Consider the following 18,662-nt stretch of genomic DNA (forward strand, 5'->3'; position numbering starts at 1 on the left):
CCCTTTCTCCAAATATAGTTTGAGTATAGCCAGAAAGACTTTCCTGTAAATAAATACCAGTCTATGGCATTTAATTACCCAGTGCCCCTTGTTTCCTATACTGTCACTCAAACTCTTTTCGCAGATATTCTTCTCTTCTCTAAAACTAGCTCTTAGTATCTTAGTTGATAACATTTGAGATTTACTCAGACTTGATTTGTCTTTGCATAGCATATAATTGCCTCTGTAGCCATGCATATGTTATATTTACAGTAGCTTAATATTTTCAGTAATGATTCAAGTCTACTCTATTGTTACTTATTAATTGCTATTAACATTTCATTTTAGTAAACAGTAAGTCTTTACTAACACTATTTTGAATCTGTCATAAAACTTGCATTAACTCTGAGAACACTGGCATTCTCTAACTTTCCTTTCTGTCCATGGTCACAGAAAATATTATGGACTTGAAGGAGCAGCCAGGTAACACTATTTCGGCTGGTCAAGAGGATTTCCCATCTGTCCTGCTTGAAACTGCTGCTTCTCTTCCTTCTCTGTCTCCTCTCTCAGCTGCTTCTTTTAAAGAACATGAATACCTTGGTAATTTGTCAACAGTATTACCCACCGAAGGAACACTTCAAGAAACTGTCAATGAAGCTTCTAAAGAGTTCTCAGAGAAGGCAAAAACTCCACTTGTAGATAGAGATTTAACAGAGTTTTCAGAATTAGAATACTCAGAAATGAGATCATCATTCAGTGTCTCTCCAAAAGCAGAATCTGCCATAATAGTAGCAAATCCTAGGGAAGAAATAATCGTGAAAAATAAAGAAGAAGAGAATTTAGTTAGTAATAACATCCTTCATAATCAACAAGAGTTGCCTGTAACTCTTACTAAATTGGTTAAAGAAGAGGATGAAGTTATGTCTTTAGAAAAAGCAAAAGACAGTTTTAATGAAAAGAGAATTTCAGTGGAAGCTCCTATGAGGGAGGAATATGCAGACTTCAAACCATTTGAGCGAGTATGGGAAGTGAAAGATAGTAAGGAAGATAGTGATGTATTGGCTGCTGGAGGTAAAATCGAGAGCAAGTTGGAAAGTAAAGTGGATAAAAAAGATTTTGCAGATAGCCTTGAGCAAACTAATCACGAAAAAGATAGTGAGAGTAGTAATGATGATACTTCTTTCCCCAGTACACCAGAAGCTATAAAGGATCGTTCAGGAGCATATATCACATGTGCTCCCTTTAACCCAGCAGCAACTGAGAGCATTGCAACAAACATTTTTCCTTTGTTAGGAGATCATACTTCAGAAAATAAGACCGATGAAAAAAAAATAGAAGAAAAGAAGGCCCAAATAGTAACAGAGAAGAATACTAGCACCAAAACATCAAACCCTTTTCTTGTAGCAGCACAGGATTCTGAGACAGGTTATGTCACAACAGATAATTTAGGAAAGGTGACTGAGGAAGTAGTGGCAAACATGCCTGAAGGCCTGACTCCAGATTTAGTACAGGAAGCATGTGAAAGTGAATTGAATGAAGTTACTAGTACAAAGATTGCTTATGAAACAAAAATGGACTTGGTTCAAACATCAGAAGTTATGCAAGAGTCCCTCTATCCTGCAGCACAGCTTTGCCCATCATTTGAAGAATCAGAAGCTACTCCTTCACCAGTTTTGCCTGACATTGTTATGGAAGCACCATTGAATTCTGCAGTTCCTAGTGCTGGTGCTTCGGCGGTACAGCCCAGCTCCTCACCATTAGAAGCTTCTTCAGTTAATTATGAAAGCATAATACATGAGCCTGAAAACCCCCCACCATACGAAGAGGCCATGAGTGTATCACTAAAAAAAGTATCAGGAATAAAGGAAGAAATTAAAGAGCCTGAAAGCATTAATGCAGCTGTTCAAGAAACTGAAGCTCCTTATATATCTATTGCATGTGATCTAATTAAAGAAACAAAGCTTTCTGCTGAACCAACTCCAGATTTCTCTGATTATTCAGAAATGGCAAAAGTTGAACAGCCAGTGCCTGATCATTCTGAGCTAGTTGAAGATTCTTCACCTGATTCTGAACCAGTTGACTTATTTAGTGATGATTCAATACCTGACGTTCCACAAAAACAAGATGAAGCTGTGATGCTTGTGAAAGAAAATCTCCCTGAAACTTCATTTGAGTCAATGATAGAACATGAAAATAAGGAAAAATTCAGTGCATTACCACCTGAGGGAGGAAAGCCATATTTGGAATCTTTTAAGCTCAATTTAGATAACACAAAAGATACCCTGTTACCTGATGAAGTTTCAACATTGAGCAAAAAGGAGAAAATTCCTTTGCAGATGGAGGAGCTCAGTACTGCAGTTTATTCAGATGATGACTTATTTATTTCTAAGGAAGCACAAGTAAGAGAAACTGAAACTTTTTCAGATTCATCTCCAATTGAAATTATAGATGAGTTCCCTACATTGATCAGTTCTAAAACTGATTCATTTTCTAAATTAGCCAGGGAATATACTGACCTAGAAGTATCCCACAAAAGTGAAATTGCTAATGCCCCGGGTGGAGCTGGGTCATTGCCTTGCACAGAATTGCCCCATGACCTTTCTTTGAAGAACGTACAACCCAAAGTTGAAGAGAAAATCAGTTTCTCAGATGACTTTTCCAAAAATGGGTCTGCTACATCAAAGGTGCTCTTACTGCCTCCAGATGTTTCTGCTTTGACCACTCAAGCAGAGATAGGCGGCATAGTTAAACCCAAAGTTCTTCTGAAAGAAGCTGAGAAAAATCTTCCTTCTGATACAGAAAAGGAGGACAGATCTCCATCCGCTATATTTTCAACAGAGCTGAGTAAAACTTCAGGTAATCCAATCTATATGCATTTTGTGCTTTCATACCACTTTTTGACTTAGGGAACATTCCACTACATTTTGTGTTTTATATTATGTTTATAGTGTCTAATATTTCACATTGATAAGAAGTCTTCTCCACTTTCTCACTTAAAGGTTTTAGTGGTTTTTCTAACTCTCTTGCACTCAGCATTCACCCTTAACTTTTCCACACAGTTACACTTTTATAATGCACTATGGAACTATTAATAGAAAATATTTTTGTTTGTAAGAATTGGCTTTAGTACCTATTTATTTATTTCTTTTTTTCACTTGTTTTTCTTGATAACATGAAGAGCAAGAGATATTAAAATATTTTCAGATGTGTTTTTGTTATCCCAGAAATTATCATATTTAATTTTTAAAGAACATTTCTGTAGCATGTTTTAAATATTTCAATATAGTATAGTACTTTTCCAGTGGTAGGTATAAAGTTAGGCATATTGAGTGTAGACTTTTTGTTGAAAAGCATAAATTGAGTTATGCTATTATGAATTATTTTGGAAAGTGCCGGTTCTCCTTTTTTTCTTTTGACTATCCATTTTACACATACCTGATTTGCATAAGGTGATTTGCACATGTGCTGTTCATTAGCATTCTGATTTAGCTGCGTTTTCTCTAAAATAGTGATTATGGTAAATTTGCTGAATATACTTAATGTATGTAAGTGCTGGTGCTTCAGCAGTACGGGCCAGCTCATCACCATTGGAACAGTGGTAGACCAGTTGCTGTAATCTAAGAAAGAGGAGATTATGAACATTGAGGCAGTGGGATGAGCACAGAGACATAGGACTTGGTGTTTGATGGATAAGGATGTAAAGGATGAGGGGAAGAGGTAAAGATGACCCCAGGAACCCTGGATTTCATTCTTGGCATGTGCACATGTGTGGATGGCAGTATGAGAAACTGAGATAGGGAACATGAGAGATTAAAGTAGATTTAAGAGGGAAGATACAAATTTGGTTTTGAATATGTTGGTATTGATGACATACCTTTAAGATATCCAGTAAGTTATGGATATTATACATATGCAGCTCTTGAGAGAGATCTTGGCTGTATGTGTCTGTCTTGGGCTTAGAGATAGAAATTAAAACCCCAGATATCAACTAGGGAGAATCAAGAGAAGAGGACTACTTGAAGGTGGAAGGTCAAAATTATCAAATACTAGAGAGGTCAGTTAAGGATTGCAAGTTGGTCAAAAAGGAGGGAAGGTGTTGGCATGACAGCGGCAAATGGTGTGGTGTGCTTAGGCATGGCTAGGATTGAGAAGTGAATGAGACTTGAGCAAATCAATAGTGAATGTTGATTACTCTTAAGAAGTTTGAGTTTTTTACTGGAGAAAAATTAAAATACTAGCAAGCAGGAAGGAGAGTATGTAGTGGAGGAAGGGCCTTTTTTTTTTCTTTTTTTTCTTTTTTTAAGATGAGAAGGGGAAAATCTGATTACAGGTGCTGGCAGAAAGTCAGAAGGGGATAGGGAATGTGCTCCCTGGTTCAGGTGGAAGAATTAGCATTAGAAGGAAGGATACAGCTTTGATTGTAGTGAGTGGAAAGGAAAGTATGGGTATTGATACTGTTAGGGTTTTGTGACTGAAAGTTGAGGGAATTATTTGCTGGTTTATGTTTATTCTTTAAAGGAGTATGTTAGTTCATTTGCTAGGAATTAACTAGGTCATGATTGGGTGGAAGAGGTCTGCAATACCTCTGACTAGGGACACCAAAGGCATTGTATTAGGAGCCTAATCAAGGTCAAAAGGTGGTCTAAATGGTAGGGTGACTTTTCTTTGACTGTGCCAAACAACCTAGGTATGGATTCAGAGAAGGCAAATGGTTGTAGTGATTCAAGGATGTGTTTTGGTAGGTGGGCGCTGTGGAAGGACAGTAAGTCAAGAAAGTTGAGGCTGATAGCAAGAGAGTAATTTGAAGTGATGGACTGTGGCATCTAAGTTGAAGGATGTGAATAGAAAAAGGTAGGAGAGGTAGGAGGAGAGTAGATGGTCAGTGAACTCAAGGCCCAAATTAGGTTTAAGAACCAAGAGTAGTAGGAATAAATACATGCCACAATGATAGGAGATTGTGGTCAGAGTAGGGGAGAGAGAGAGAGAATGAATGCGTGGGATAGCAGGGTGTGTGTGTGTGTGTTGGATGTTGAATTTAGAATTTCAGAGAAATAGCAGTTCAGGTTAATTATAATGGCCAGTGTTAGGCCATGAGGCAAAGGCCTACTGTGTAGTCAGATTAGGATTGCTAGAGGTGAGGTCAGGTAAACTATGAGGCCATGATACTGGATTGCACTTCTACCTAACTTTGAAGTCACCCAGGATGATGGCAGGACTAGGGGTGGAATGGAAGACTGGGGTAAGAGTCTGTGGTAAAGGGCAGTGAGGTAACTGGAGGATAGTAGATAGAAGAAATGAGGAAGGATAGAGAATGACATAGTGGAATAGCCAAGACTTTTGCCCAAGGCCTCTGAAATAAAGTTTGGTGAGCAGGGGGTACTGACCTCCCCCCGCCTCCCTTAGGTGTGTAGAGTATGAGAGAACGATTTAGCCTTCATTTAGCAAGTTGCACAGGGAAAGCAGTATTCTCAAGGAAGAGCCAGGTTTTAGTGAAGATGAGGTAAAGGCAGGAATGTTCAGTAAAGAAGTTGAGGATTAGAGGAGCTGGTTCACAGTGGAAGGGGGTTTCAAACAGCACAGTAAAATGGTTTAGGAGGGAAGAGTAGAAAGAAGGGTCTCAGAAGCCCAGAGCAGTATGGTGATGACTGGTGAAGAGCAAGGAGTCATCAGTATAGCAACACCTTTGAAGTCTCCCTTCCCCGCCAGTGCTCCCTCCCAAAACTTAAAGCTAGCAGTTCTCTGGTAGATGGTGGCCCTCAGGAATTTCAGTATTTCAGGAGTCACCTGCTTCTTGGATTGTTTTTGTTAAACGTGGGAAATCTATAGCCTAATAGTTTAGAAGAAAGGGAAGAAAAGGGGGCATTGCCTTTGAAAGCTTAATGGCGATGGTGGAAGAAAGTGTAAGCAATGCTTGGGCATTCTCTTTTAGAATATGTTTATCTCCCTTCTCTGAGAAAATTGGTATTTCCTGCCTTTTTTACTTCACCTTTTTTGATATTAGTTATCATAGCAACTTACTAGGGAATAGAGAATTATTTAGAACACCCAATATATATATTCTACAAAAGTTATGGGAAGGAAACCCAGTATTACTATAATGAAAACAATATAGGTGACCTGAAGTTTTAGTCTTGACTGTACCACTGACAATCACTTTGTTTCTTTACATGTCAGTTTCCTTTTCTATAAAAGGAAGGGTGGATTAGCTCAAGTCCTTGCAACTTAATAATTTTCTTGACTTGATTATATAACAGGCATCTGTTAAAAGCAGGTAAGTAGTAGCTGAGCTTGGTGACTCACGCCTGTAATCCCAGCTCTCAGGGAGGCAGAGGTGGGAGGATGGCTTGAGCTCAGGAGTTTGAGACCTGCCTGGGCAATATAGCGAGACCCCGTTCTCCAAAAAAAAAAAAGGAAAAAAAAAGACCCCCCCCCACAAAAATAAGTGTAAAATCAGGTAAGGGTTGCTTTAACATGCTTATATCAAGCACTATACGAGATTTTTTTGGGGGGTGGGGGAGGGAAAAAGATGAAACTAAGACGAGGTTTTGCCCTTATGCAACTTACAGCCAGCTGGTGTAGACACACTGTTGAGGACATAGTTAAACATTGTATAGTGAGGATAGGTACTTACCTCTCTATCTTCCTGAATGTGAGGTTTAAGTGTACCGAAGTCAAATGTACCAAAATACAGCAATGGTCTGATAAAACGTAAGGGAAGCTGTCTTACCAGATGGCTTAAAAGTTTTATGCCATCTCTAATTATGAAATACTTAAGTGTGTTTTTTTAAAAATTCTGGGTCATTTTAATGTATATGCATGTAAACATTAAAAGTATTAAATAATAAAATACTAATTTCCTCAGATCATTTATTATCTCATATGTTCTTCTTTTGTTTTTTTGAGACAGGTTCTTGCTGTGTCACCCAGGCTGAAGTGTAGTGGTGCGATTATGGCTCACTGCAGCCTCGACTTCCCAGGGTCAGGTGGTCCTCAGCCTCCCAAGTAACTGGGACCACAGGCTCATGTCACTATGCCCGGCTAATTATTTTTGTACAGAGGAGGTCTTGTCTTGTTGCCCAGGCTGGTCTCAAACTCCTGGGTTCAAGGATCCTCCCGCCTCTGCCTTTCAAAGTGCTGGGATTACAGGCGTGAGCCTCCAGGCCTTTCCTGTTCTTGTTTTCTTAAAATGACATTTTGTAGGCAGAAATTAGTTTTAGTTTTAGGAAGAAAGACTGATTTTGCAAGAGAGATGAATAAGGTATTATGATGCAGATGGTGCTTTGTTAATTTGGGGGCGTAAAGTTTGTCAAGAAACTAATGAATTCTGATCTTCTTCCCCCCTCTATTTATGAAGAATTGTGTGACAAACTATATTCTTACTATTGGAATGTAAATACTGATTTTTTTCCTCAGTAATATCAATGAATGTTCTTGGCATTTCCCCAGTGAATGTTATTGGCATTTTTTTTTAAATTGATTGGCTATAGAGATGTGAATTAATTTCTGGGTTATCTATTCTGTTCCATTGGTCTGTGTTGCTGTTTTTATGCCAGTACCATGCTGTTTTGGTTACTACAACCGTGTAGTATATTTTGAAATTTAGGAGTGTGATTCCGCCAGCTTTATTTTTGTTCAGGATTGCTTTTGCTTTTTGGAGTCTTTTGTGGTTCCATACAGATTTTAGGATTTTTTTCCTATTCCTGTGAAGAGGGTCATTGGTACTTTATTAGGGATTGCATTGAATCTGTAGGCTGCTTTAGATAGTACGGCCATTTTTTTTTTTTTTTTGTGGGGACGGAGTCTCTCTCTGTCGCCCAGGCTGGAGTGCAGTGGCGCAATCTCAGCTCACTGCAAGCTCCGCCTCCTGGGTTCATGCCATTCTCCTGCCTCAGCCTCCCGAGTAGCTGGGACTACAGGCACCCACGACCACGCCCAGTTAATTTTTTTTGTATTTTTAGTAGAGATGGAGTTTCACTGTGTTAGCCAGGATGATCTCGATCTCCTGACCTTGTGATCCGCCCACCTTAGCCTCCCAAAGTGCTGGGATTACAGGCGTGAGCCACCACGCCCAGCCTAGGATGGCCATTTTTTAACAATATTAACTCTTCTGATCCATGAACATGGAATGCCTTTCTTTGCATTTGTTTGTATCCTCTTCAGTTTCTTTCATCATTGTTTTGTAGATTTCCTTGTAGAGGTCTTTCACCTCCTTAAACTTATTACAAGGTGTTTTTTTTTTTTAAGGTATTGCAAATGGAGTTTCCTACTTGATTTCTTTTTCAGCTAGTTTATTGTGTATAGACGTGCAGTAATTTTGTGTATTTGCAACTTTACAGAATTTACAAGTTTTTGGTAGTCTTTAGGTTTTTCTTTATATAAGATCATGTTATCTGCAAACAGGGACAGTTTGACTTCCTCTTTTCTAATTTGGATATAGTTTATTTGTCTTTTGCCCAATTGCTCTGGGTAGGACTTCCCATTTCCCGTCTGTATTTTTTATGACATTAGCAGTTTTTTTTTTTTTTTTTTGGTAATTATTATACTTTATGTTCTAGGGTACGTGTGTACCATGTGATGGTTTGTTACACAAGTATACATGTGCCATGTTGGTGTGCTGCATCCATTAACTCATCATTTGTATTCAGTGTATCTCCTAATGCTATCCCTTCCCACTCCCCCCACCCCACAACAGGCCCCTGTGTGTGATGTTCCCCTTCCTATGTCCAAGTGTTCTCATTGTTCAGTTTCCACCTACGAGTGAGAACATGCGGTGTTTGGTTTTCTGTTCTTGCGATAGTTTGCAGAGAATGATGGTTTCCAGCTTCATCTATTTCCCTATGAAGGACATGAACTCATCCTTTTTTATGGTTGCATAGTATTCCATGGTGTATATGTGCCACATTTTCTTAATCCAGTATGTCACTGATGGACATTTGGGTTGATTCCAAGTCTTTGCTATTGTGAATAGTGCCGCAATAAACATACGTGTGCATGTGTCTTTAAAGCAGCATGATTTATAATCCTTTGGGTATATACCCAGTAATGGGATGGCTGGGTCAAATGGTATTTCTAGTTCTAGATCCCTGAGGAATCGCCACAGTCTTCCACAATGGTTGAACTAGTTTACAGTCCCACCAACAGTGTGAAAGTGTTCCTATTTCTCCACATCCTCTCCAGCACCTGTTGTTTCCTGACTTTTTAATGATCGCCATTCTAACTGGTGTGAGATGGTATCTCATTGTGGTTTTTGATTTGCATTTCTCTGATGGCGAGTGATGATGAGCATTTTTTCATGTGTCTTTTGGCTGCATAAATGTTTTCTTTTGAGAAGTGCCTGTTCATATCCTTTGCCCACTTTTTGATGGGATTGTTTGTTTTTTCTTGTAAATTTGTTTGAGGCAGTTTTAAAGAGCACAGGGCCTCTCTTTCCCCCCCTTTATAATAGAACATTCCTCATAGTGAATTTATCTGATGTTTCCTAGTGATTAATTTGAGGCTATGAATTCATTTACTGTATAGATGGTGATGTGTCCCTCTCATAGCACCACTTCTAGAATTACCTGCTATTCATCAGTCTCTCACTAGTTATGTTAATTTTGACCATCTGGGCAAGATGGGTTCTGATTTCCTTATTGTATAATTACTGTCTTTGTTTCTCCCTTACAGATAATAAGCAGTCTGAGGAGTGACACTTGAACGCATGCAGCTATCCCACTCCCTATCAAAATTTGCCCCCCTGATTTAGTAAACCATTGATGATTCTTGCTTGATCCAGTCTTCACCATGAGAGTTGAAAAATGATTTTTTTTTTTTTTTTTTGAGACAGAGTTTCGCTCTGTCCCCCAGGCTGGAGTGCAGTGGCCGGATCTCAGCTCACTGCAAGCTCCGCCTCCCGGGTTTACGCCATTCTCCTGCCTCAGCCTCCCGAGTAGCTGGGACTACAGGCGCCCGCCACCTCGCCCGGCTAGTTTTTTATATTTTTTAGTAGAGACGGGGTTTCACCGTGTTAGCCAGGATGGTCTTGATCTCCTGACCTCGTGATCCGCCCGTCTCGGCCTCCCAAAGTACTGGGATTACAGGCTTGAGCCACCGCGCCCGGCCCGAAAAATGATTTTTTTTAACCCAGTACTCCACGTACATTTTTCAGTTGACCCTCAGCATTCCTGTTTAAGCAACAGACCCCCATTTCCATTAATGAATTAATTAGCTGATTAATTATCAGTATGGATCCATGAATTTCCATTTTCTTTCCAATGGTTCATGATTCATTACTGAACTTTATTATTTTGGTGGTAAATTATTCCATATTTTGAGGGTTCCTTCAGGTAGGCTCAGGGACATGCAACCTTCTTTCTTTGGGGTTGGGAGGGAAACATCTTGCTTTCTAGCCTAACAAAATATTGTAGGCTTGTTTTATGCTTGCTGTGTCCCAGCCCTGGAATCAGCAATTTCTCCAAGGATCCCCGATTCCTTTTAATGTAGAGTGAGAGGTCATTTTCATAATAGTGAGGTATTAAAGATCAAAAGCTAGATACTAGTTGTGGTCATTGATACTGCGGCGATCTTTTCCCTTTTAACCTTTCAGTGGATAAAGCTAGGAAATGCTTATGTACATACATACACGTAAACATAACATACATAAGAAATGAGTTCACACAGATACCTCTGATTCTAATCCATTCTCACAGGTTTTGTTCTTTCCTTATTTCATATTTGTCTCTTCTTTTATAGTGAGAACCCTGGTTCCTAAGACCACTAATACATTATTTATATCTAATCCTTTAATACACCTATAAGAGTTTTAGAATGCTTTTTTCATATCGCTATAATTAAAAAAACTTGATAAAAGAGTTCTGGATTGTTTGCAAGTCCCTACTCCACAACCCTGCGTAAAGTGGAATGTGTATAGTCAAATACATTATTCACAGATTACTTGTATTAGTTCGTTCTTTTTTCTTTTCCCTCCTTCTCCCACTGACTAATGGCTATGATATTCATTTGAAATACAATTAGCTTCATTTGTTTCAGTTCTAGATTTTCTTTCTCCCAATTTTAGATTTTTAACTGAGAATTTTAAAGTGTTGAGAAAAGCTGAATTCTTCTCATTTTACCTGGAAGGGGAAAACTATCATTTATGAACATCTTCTAAACACAAAGCAGTTTCACATATTTGTTTCATTTAGGTCTTCACCATAATGTGTAAGAAGGAACCATTTTATAGGTGATAAAATCTAAGCCTGAGGATGTTAAGTAACTTTTTCAAGGATACCTGGTAAATTATGTAATAAACACAATGTTTTGAGCTTCTGCCGTGTTTCAGACATTGGATTAACTTCTTATTTATATTAGTTGTTAACCTAGTTTCACAACAGTGAACTGCGATTCCAACCCAGGTTTTGTCCATTCACAGTTATTTCCTGGTTTTGGAATAAGCAGTTATTGTCCTAACTTTAGCAAGCAATCAAGGTGCTGCTGCTTTTGTCACACACCTGTTGTGTTGAACCATTAGACAGTGTAAGACATTTCTTGACATCTTAAGATGTCAAGAAAGTTGGTTGCCATCTACATTTTCTAACATATTCTTTCGTATGTAGGGATATTGGAACTAGGGTAACATTCTGTTGCTAGTATGTAGAGACTGAAAAACCCTACTTTGAACAACTGCTATCTATTTATGTTGGTAGGCCATTGGTACAGAAAGGTGCTCATGTCTCCTGTCCAAACTGCTGAGATCTTGACTTAATGATAACTTAATATATGTTTGTTGGTTGCTTGTCACTAATGCACAGAGAATATTTTTAGTTCGCATTCGAAATATAGATTGTATCTTGCTGAACTCATCAGAACTATTGGTAAGTGAAGTGTAAACCAACCATACGTGGATTATTTGTTTATTATAATTAAACTATGTAATATCCAGGATTCACCAAGTAGTATTACCATGATAACTCACTTTAAAAGGGCTTGTTTGTCTTGGTAAATATACGAAATTATGCTTTTCAAACTTATATATGTTCATGAATAAGAACTTACATATGTTCATGAATAAGAATTATTTTGATATTATGATTTAAAATATTTTTCTTTATTAAAAAGTATATATAACCTTTGAGCTATGATGACAGAATTTGAGCCTGATGACAGGATTCCAGCCTGGTAACAGAGCAAGACTCTGTCTCAAAAAAAAAAAAAAAAAGCATGCTTGCTTCAGCAGCACATACCCTAAAATTGGAATTATACAGAGAAGATTAGCATAGTCCCTGCACAAGGATGACACACAGAATTCATGAAGTGTTTCATCTTTTTATATGAAAAATTTTTAAAAATGCTTTGGGTGTTTAAGAATATTTGTATATTTTAGATTATAATGTAAGAAGTTAGCACATTTTCATAATTTACTGAATTTCATAATTCAGTAGTTTCATAATTTACCAAAGTACTGTAATTTACTGAAGTACTGTAGATACTAGCAGTTGATATTTTGTTTAAAATACATTTTTATTAATCAAATATATTTGGAAAATTTTGATGTAAGTTGGACTTTACTATGGTAAGTAGTTAATCTTAACTGGAAGGCTATCAATAGATGTACCGTGTAGCTAAAGTAGAACCTGACGAAGTCTCCCTCTGTTGCCCAGGCTGGAGTGCAGTGGCGCGATCTCGGCTCACTGCAAGCTCCTCCTCCCGGGTTTACGCCATTCTCCTGCCTCAGCCTCCCGAGTAGCTGGGACTACAGGCGCCCGCCATCTCGCCCGGCTAGTTTTTTGTATTTTTTAGTAGAGACGGGGTTTCACCGTGTAGACCAGGATGGTCTCGATCTCCTGACCTCGTAATCCACCCGTCTCGGCCTCCCAAAGTGCTGGGATTACAGGCTTGAGCCACCGCGCCCGGCCGAACCTGACTATTGTTAATAAAGGAAATGATTATATTTACTTTTTAAAAAGTGACAGTGTTAAATTAGTGAGGATTTATTTAGCGTTTACTGTGGGCCCAAAACAGATTGAAAATAAATATGTACCATAAAAGAGAGATACCTGCTAAATATAATGAGGTTAAAAAAGCTTAATTTTAGGCATTTTACAGACTTGAGTTCTAATTCTGACCCTTTCACTGATTTAGCTGTATGACCCTTGGCAAATATTTTAATCTACTTGAGCTTCAGTATTTTAGTAATAAGGATTTTTTCTAAGGACTTGATAACTATCAGTGAAGTTAGGGCAACAGTTTATGAAGCAGTCTGATACACAATACACACTCATTGTACAAATTTGAAAAATACAGAAAATCTTTGAGATGAAAAAAATTGTAATCATATTACCCTGACATAGTCAATGTTAATATTTTAGAATATATTATTCTAGTCTACTTTCAATGCACATGTGGTTTTTTTGTTTTGTTTTGAATCAGAGTCTCGCTCTGTCACCTAGGCTCTGGAGTAGCAATGGCGGGATCTCTACTCACTGCAACCTCTGCCTCCTGGGTTCAAGCAATTCTCGTGCCTCAGCCTCCTGAGTAGCTGGGATTAGAGGTGTGGGCCAACATGCCCAGCTAATTTTTGTATTTTTAGTAGAGACAGGGTTTCACCATGTTGGCTAAGCTGATCTCAAGCTCCTGACCTTAAGTGATGTGCCCACCTTGGCCTCCCAAAGTGCTGGGATTAAAGGCATGAGCCACTGCACCTGGCCGCATATGTGTATTTTTAAGAATGTAATAGTGTTTTATGAAATTTGAACCATACTTTATTGTTTATAAGCTTTTAAAAGCTTCAGCGATGTCTTATATAATGCAAACATTTCCATGTCTTTAAATATTCTGCTGCTGGTTTTTTTACTTAGTGTTCCTTAGTATGGATATATTTTAACCAGTCACTTTGCTATTGTTGGACCCTTAGATTGTTCCTTTGTTATTGATAGATACTGCTGTTAACCTCTTTATATTTAAATATGTTTTACATATCCCTGGATTATTTTCCATAAATTAATTAGAAATAAAAACCTAGGTTAGTGGATATGAGCATTTATAAGGGTGTCTACAAAAATTGGCCACAAGAAGAGTTGTACTAATTTTTGCCCTTAGAATAAGAAAACACCCATTTCTCTACTTTCACCAATTCATATTGTTTATTTTTTTGATAGATAATATTTTTACATTATAGAAAATTCAAAAAGTACAGTCACAGTCAAACTTCTTCCTCTCTCTGTTGTCCAGCTGCCTAGTGCTCTTTCCTAGAGTTACCTACTGTGACTTGTTCTTTAAGTATTCTTCCAGACATTCTGTACTTGGTATTTTTTAAAAGCCTTTTACCAGTTTGATAGGTGCAAGTAGTATCTTGCTTTTTTGATCTTTGATTATTAGTGGATGTGAACATGTTGGCAGTTTATTTTTTCTGTAATTTGCTTGTTCATACTCTTTGCCCATTTTTAAATTTAGGTGTTCATTTTTTTTCTGAGAGTTCTTTACATATAAAGGATGTCAACTCTTGTGTTAGTTTTCCCTCAGTTTTCTAAAAGATTTTTAGTTTACATTTCAGTGGACATTTTCAGTTTTCGCAAAGGAAAATACATTATTTACTTACAGTTTTAATTTTCCACTTAATTCTGATCTATTTAAATTTGATTTTGGATTCTGATTAGAGATTATTTTACCCCACATATTTTTTTGATGTTAGAGTTGTTTTCCTATTCCCATACTCTGATCTAGCTCCCTAGTGCCAGGCAACAATCTTATGGAAAAGCCAGAAAGTTAATGTTTGCCAGATTGCCTTCCATCAATTGGGCAATCAGCTGTAGACTATGGGTGTTGGTGCCATCTAGTGTTGTAGATGGAAAATCAAGTCTGTGGAATGATCTGTAATTGACTGTGGAATGAATTCAGTTGGCCAGAGAAATTTAGTGAGCTGTGAATATCATTTTGCACTAACAGGTGAGTTGAAAATTTTTATAAACAAATTTGAATATTGACATCTTGTACCAAATCAAACAAATGCTTTAATCATACTACTGTAAACATTATGAAATGACCTTAAAGATTCCCCCCAAACCTGGATACTTAAATGAAGACATTAAAGTTTAAGAAGATCTGTTTAGAGCCTAGTGACTATTAATTTTTGAATTCAGAATTTAAAAATGCGTGCTTGAGGCTGGGTGCAGTGGCTCGGAGCGTCTGTAATCCCAGCACTTTGGGAGGCTGAGGTGGGCGGATCACGAGGTCGAGAGATCCAGACCATTCTGGCCAACATGGTGAATCCTCGTCGCTAGTAAAAATAAAAAAATTAGCTGGGCTTGGTGGCATACACCTGTAATCCCAGCCACTCGGGAGGCTGAGGCAGGAGAATCACTTGAACCCGGGAGGCGGACATTGCAGTGAGCCGAGATTGTGCCACTGCATTCCAGCCTGATGACAAAATTCCAGCTTGGTAACAGAGCGAGACTCTCTCAAAAAAAAAAAAAAAGCATGCTTGCTTCAGCAGCACGTACACTAAAATTGGAATTATACAGAGAAGATTAGCATAGTCCTTGCACAAGGATGACACACAGAATTCGTGAAGTGTTTCATATTTTTATATAAAAAATTTTTTAAAATGCTTTGGGTATTTAAGAATATTTGTATATTTCAGATTATAATGTAAGAAGTTAGCATATTAATTTTCATTAAAAGTGTCACTTTCAGTTTATGAATTTTAGTATTCATTTTTGGGACCTTATGTTAAATTTTTTATGGACTTCAAAATGCTCATTGTTTTGCTATTTTAACTTGTACTGTCATTCATTTTCTAGACTAAAATCTTTTTCCAGTTCTTAAGATTTAATTCAGTAATGTTGAAGTGCTATAATTTAGTCCATAGAGGGCATTATATTACAGCGTATTTACGGTAGGGTTTTAAAAATGAACTCATTTCAGTAATGAAACGTTAATATTATACCTTTGTGTAGCTCAGAATAGTTAAAATTTGAAATAAGCTTAAAACAACTGTGTAGCTATAATTGTTTCTTTCTTTTTTTTTTTTTTTAAAAAGGCCTGTTTTCTGTGGCTGGAAAGTAGAAATTATTTTAGCTTTCAAGAGCAGTGTGCATAAGCAGTGTCTTAACTTTCAGAGTAGCATTTTCAATCCAAAAGATTGCTTCTTTCCCACCCTCTTTCCCTTGCATCTCTAAATGTTGTAAAGGCAACGAAGCAAAACAAAAGCCTGAGTTTTTCTTGGGTGCAGAAGTAGGGGAAAGAAAGAAATGGAGAAGGAAGAATGTCTTAGAATTAAGAGCTGGCTGGGGTGGACTTAACAGCTGCATAGTGCTGCCTGTTCTAAAATCTAAAATACAACTTTCTACTGTCTGAAATCTCGCCAGTTAGATACCACCACCTCCTACCCCAAGGAAAAAAAAAAAAAAACACCAGAAAACATACACAGTTTCTGAGGTTATAAAAGAGTTTTTTGTTTAGTAGGAATTGATTTATTCATGTAATTTGCCTACTTAAGAGGTAAGTGCACTAAGGAAAAGAGTTTGGTTTGAGATGTGAGCAGAGAAACGGTGTAGGTAATTTTAGAGCATATTACCCTTTGGAAAGACATTATGGATATGTACTTGGGGAAGTTTTCATCTTTGATTTTTTTTGTCATGCTTGGGAAAAGGGGATACTGAGGACATGGACATTGAGGAGTGGGAAATTGCCAAATACGAACTTTGAACAGTTTATTTCAAAAGTTCTGTGTAAAGCTGATTTTGAGTTCAGGAAAAAGAAGATGCTTTCCTCCTCTTCTCCCCTCCACAAACACACAATATGAAATAGGACTTAGAATTCATGCAACACTTTTATTGGCTTGCAGTATAAATAAAGGAGTTTTCTGTGGCCTCTCCTTTGTGAGCGTTTGCTTTTAAGAGAAAAGAGGTTCCTATATCAGATAATCAAAATGTCATTCTGCAAGTTGGGACATGTGCTGTACTTACAAATTGTCCTTGAAAGAAGTTTTAATTTTTTTTAAAGTTATGTGGTTGAAGGAAAACAAAATAAATGAAGATAAGTTTTTAACAGGTTTATATCCTTTCTTTGACATGTTAAGTTGGGGTTCATTGTGGGGTAGGACCATATTACCTATGCATATGTAAATTTTTCTCAGCTGGAAAATAATAGAACTATACAGCAAGGACGATAGTTTGTGTATGAGGGGGCAATTCTGTTTAGAAAGATTGGGTTATTGCCTAGAATTGAATGACTTAATATATGAGCTTTCCTAGATGTACCTTACTTGTCTTGTTGTCTCTTAGTTTGATTGTTATTTTTAGCATTCTGGTAAGTAAATAGCACTTACATAGTACCTACTTTTTGTCAGGCAGTGTCCTTAAAGGCTTCTATTTTAGTAGAGATTATATGATTTTCACAATAAACATAGCCCATCTAGCTTTACATCTTTTAACAAATTTGTGTCATATCAGTTTTTCAGATTTAAGCACTTTTTGGCTTAACTTGCCAAACTTAAAACAAGTCTAATTGAAAAACTTTATAAGAAATAACTGGGCAAAATGTCAATTGATTTCCATAAGCTAGTTTTCCTTGTACACTTACAAAGACCATAAAAATTAAAGAAGTAGATATCATTATGTAGGCTGAAATGTTTACTAAACTTCAGGGCTTCTATTTTGACTTTTTAATCTGCCGGGGTGCTATTAGGTATGTTTAATGTTTAGATGAGTGGGTATGTTTTATTACACATTCTTGCCCCTCTCAGGCTTTTTTCTTTAATTGTTAAGCCAAATCAAGTACCACAGAAGATACAAGTAGTCTTAAGTGCCGAGTAACTTGATCACAATAAATCGTTTTTCTTCTACTAGTGAAGTAATCTCTGACTTGAAAATAGTGTTTTAATACTATAGTTGAGTATTTTATTCTAATGCTAGTTATTTATTGGCTTTCAGTTTTAAGGGACTTATTATTAGAAAATTAGTATTTTGTATTTACTAAATAGAGATTCTGAATGTTGTGTGAAGAGGCCAGACATTTTCAGGCCATGATATGACTTGATGACTGGGTTCTCAAATATCACATTATGCAAGGGTTCAGTGAATAAAGTTTAAAGTTAAATATTAACTTGAGCTGAGAGTATTGGGCTCTTTTAAAAATTACTTTATTTATGTTTGGAGTTAGAGAGGCAGATAGGGAAATAAATGTGTCATTGGTATTCAAGCCACTTCCTTTTTCCCCTCTCATTTTCCCAATTTTAGTTCTTTCTATGTTTAACTCTTAGATGTTTTTAATTTTTGTGGGTACATAATATTAAGGATTTTGCAGCCCACAGATAGCAGGTTCCAGAAAATATCTCTATTTCATTGTAATTATACAGTCTTAAGTATGTATTTTTGTACATAGGCTACATACCTTATAGTATTTTTGCAAATTCCTTTTTAAAATATTTGAGCTGCTCAGTTACTGCCTTTTCTGCTTAGGTGGATATATGTATCAGGTAAATTGATTGTGGAACATAAGTAGAGACACTGCATTGGAATGAAAGTCAGTTTTATAAAGTTGAACACCGATTTTTAAAATGTTGTACATAGATTTGTTTTTATATTTTTCTGTAAAATTTTAGGCCATATGTGGTGGCTCATCCCAGCACTTTAGGAGGCTGAGGCAGGAGAATTGCTTGAGCCCAGGAGTTTGTGACCAGCTTGGACAACACAGGGAGATCTTGT

At 37.2% G+C, this 18,662-nt stretch overlaps 1 protein-coding gene and 2 non-coding genes across 5 annotated transcripts in view; all 3 read left to right on the top strand.

Annotated features, from left to right (window-relative positions):
* The window catches only part of RTN4 (reticulon 4), an 80,505-nt gene that overhangs the window by 21,699 nt on the left and 40,144 nt on the right, over window positions 1–18,662 (top strand). Inside the window, exon 3 of one of the 3 annotated variants that reach the window (XM_033175692.1) lies at window positions 433–2,835. The exons of the other annotated variants lie outside the window; for them this stretch is intronic. Within the exon in view, the coding sequence (XP_033031583.1) occupies window positions 433–2,835 (2,403 nt within the window). The remainder of the gene's footprint in view (window positions 1–432; window positions 2,836–18,662) is intronic. 3 annotated transcript variants of the gene reach the window in all.
* Window positions 12,182–12,285, top strand: LOC117063214. Its single transcript, XR_004428813.1, has one exon. It is a non-coding gene; the product is annotated as a U6 spliceosomal RNA (small nuclear RNA).
* LOC117063217 lies at window positions 15,437–15,540 on the top strand. Its single transcript, XR_004428815.1, has one exon. It is a non-coding gene; the product is annotated as a U6 spliceosomal RNA (small nuclear RNA).

The sequence above is a fragment of the Trachypithecus francoisi genome, unplaced genomic scaffold (genome assembly GCF_009764315.1).
Source record: "Trachypithecus francoisi isolate TF-2019V2 unplaced genomic scaffold, Tfra_2.0 Lachesis_group17, whole genome shotgun sequence".
Lineage (NCBI taxonomy): Eukaryota > Metazoa > Chordata > Mammalia > Primates > Cercopithecidae > Trachypithecus > Trachypithecus francoisi.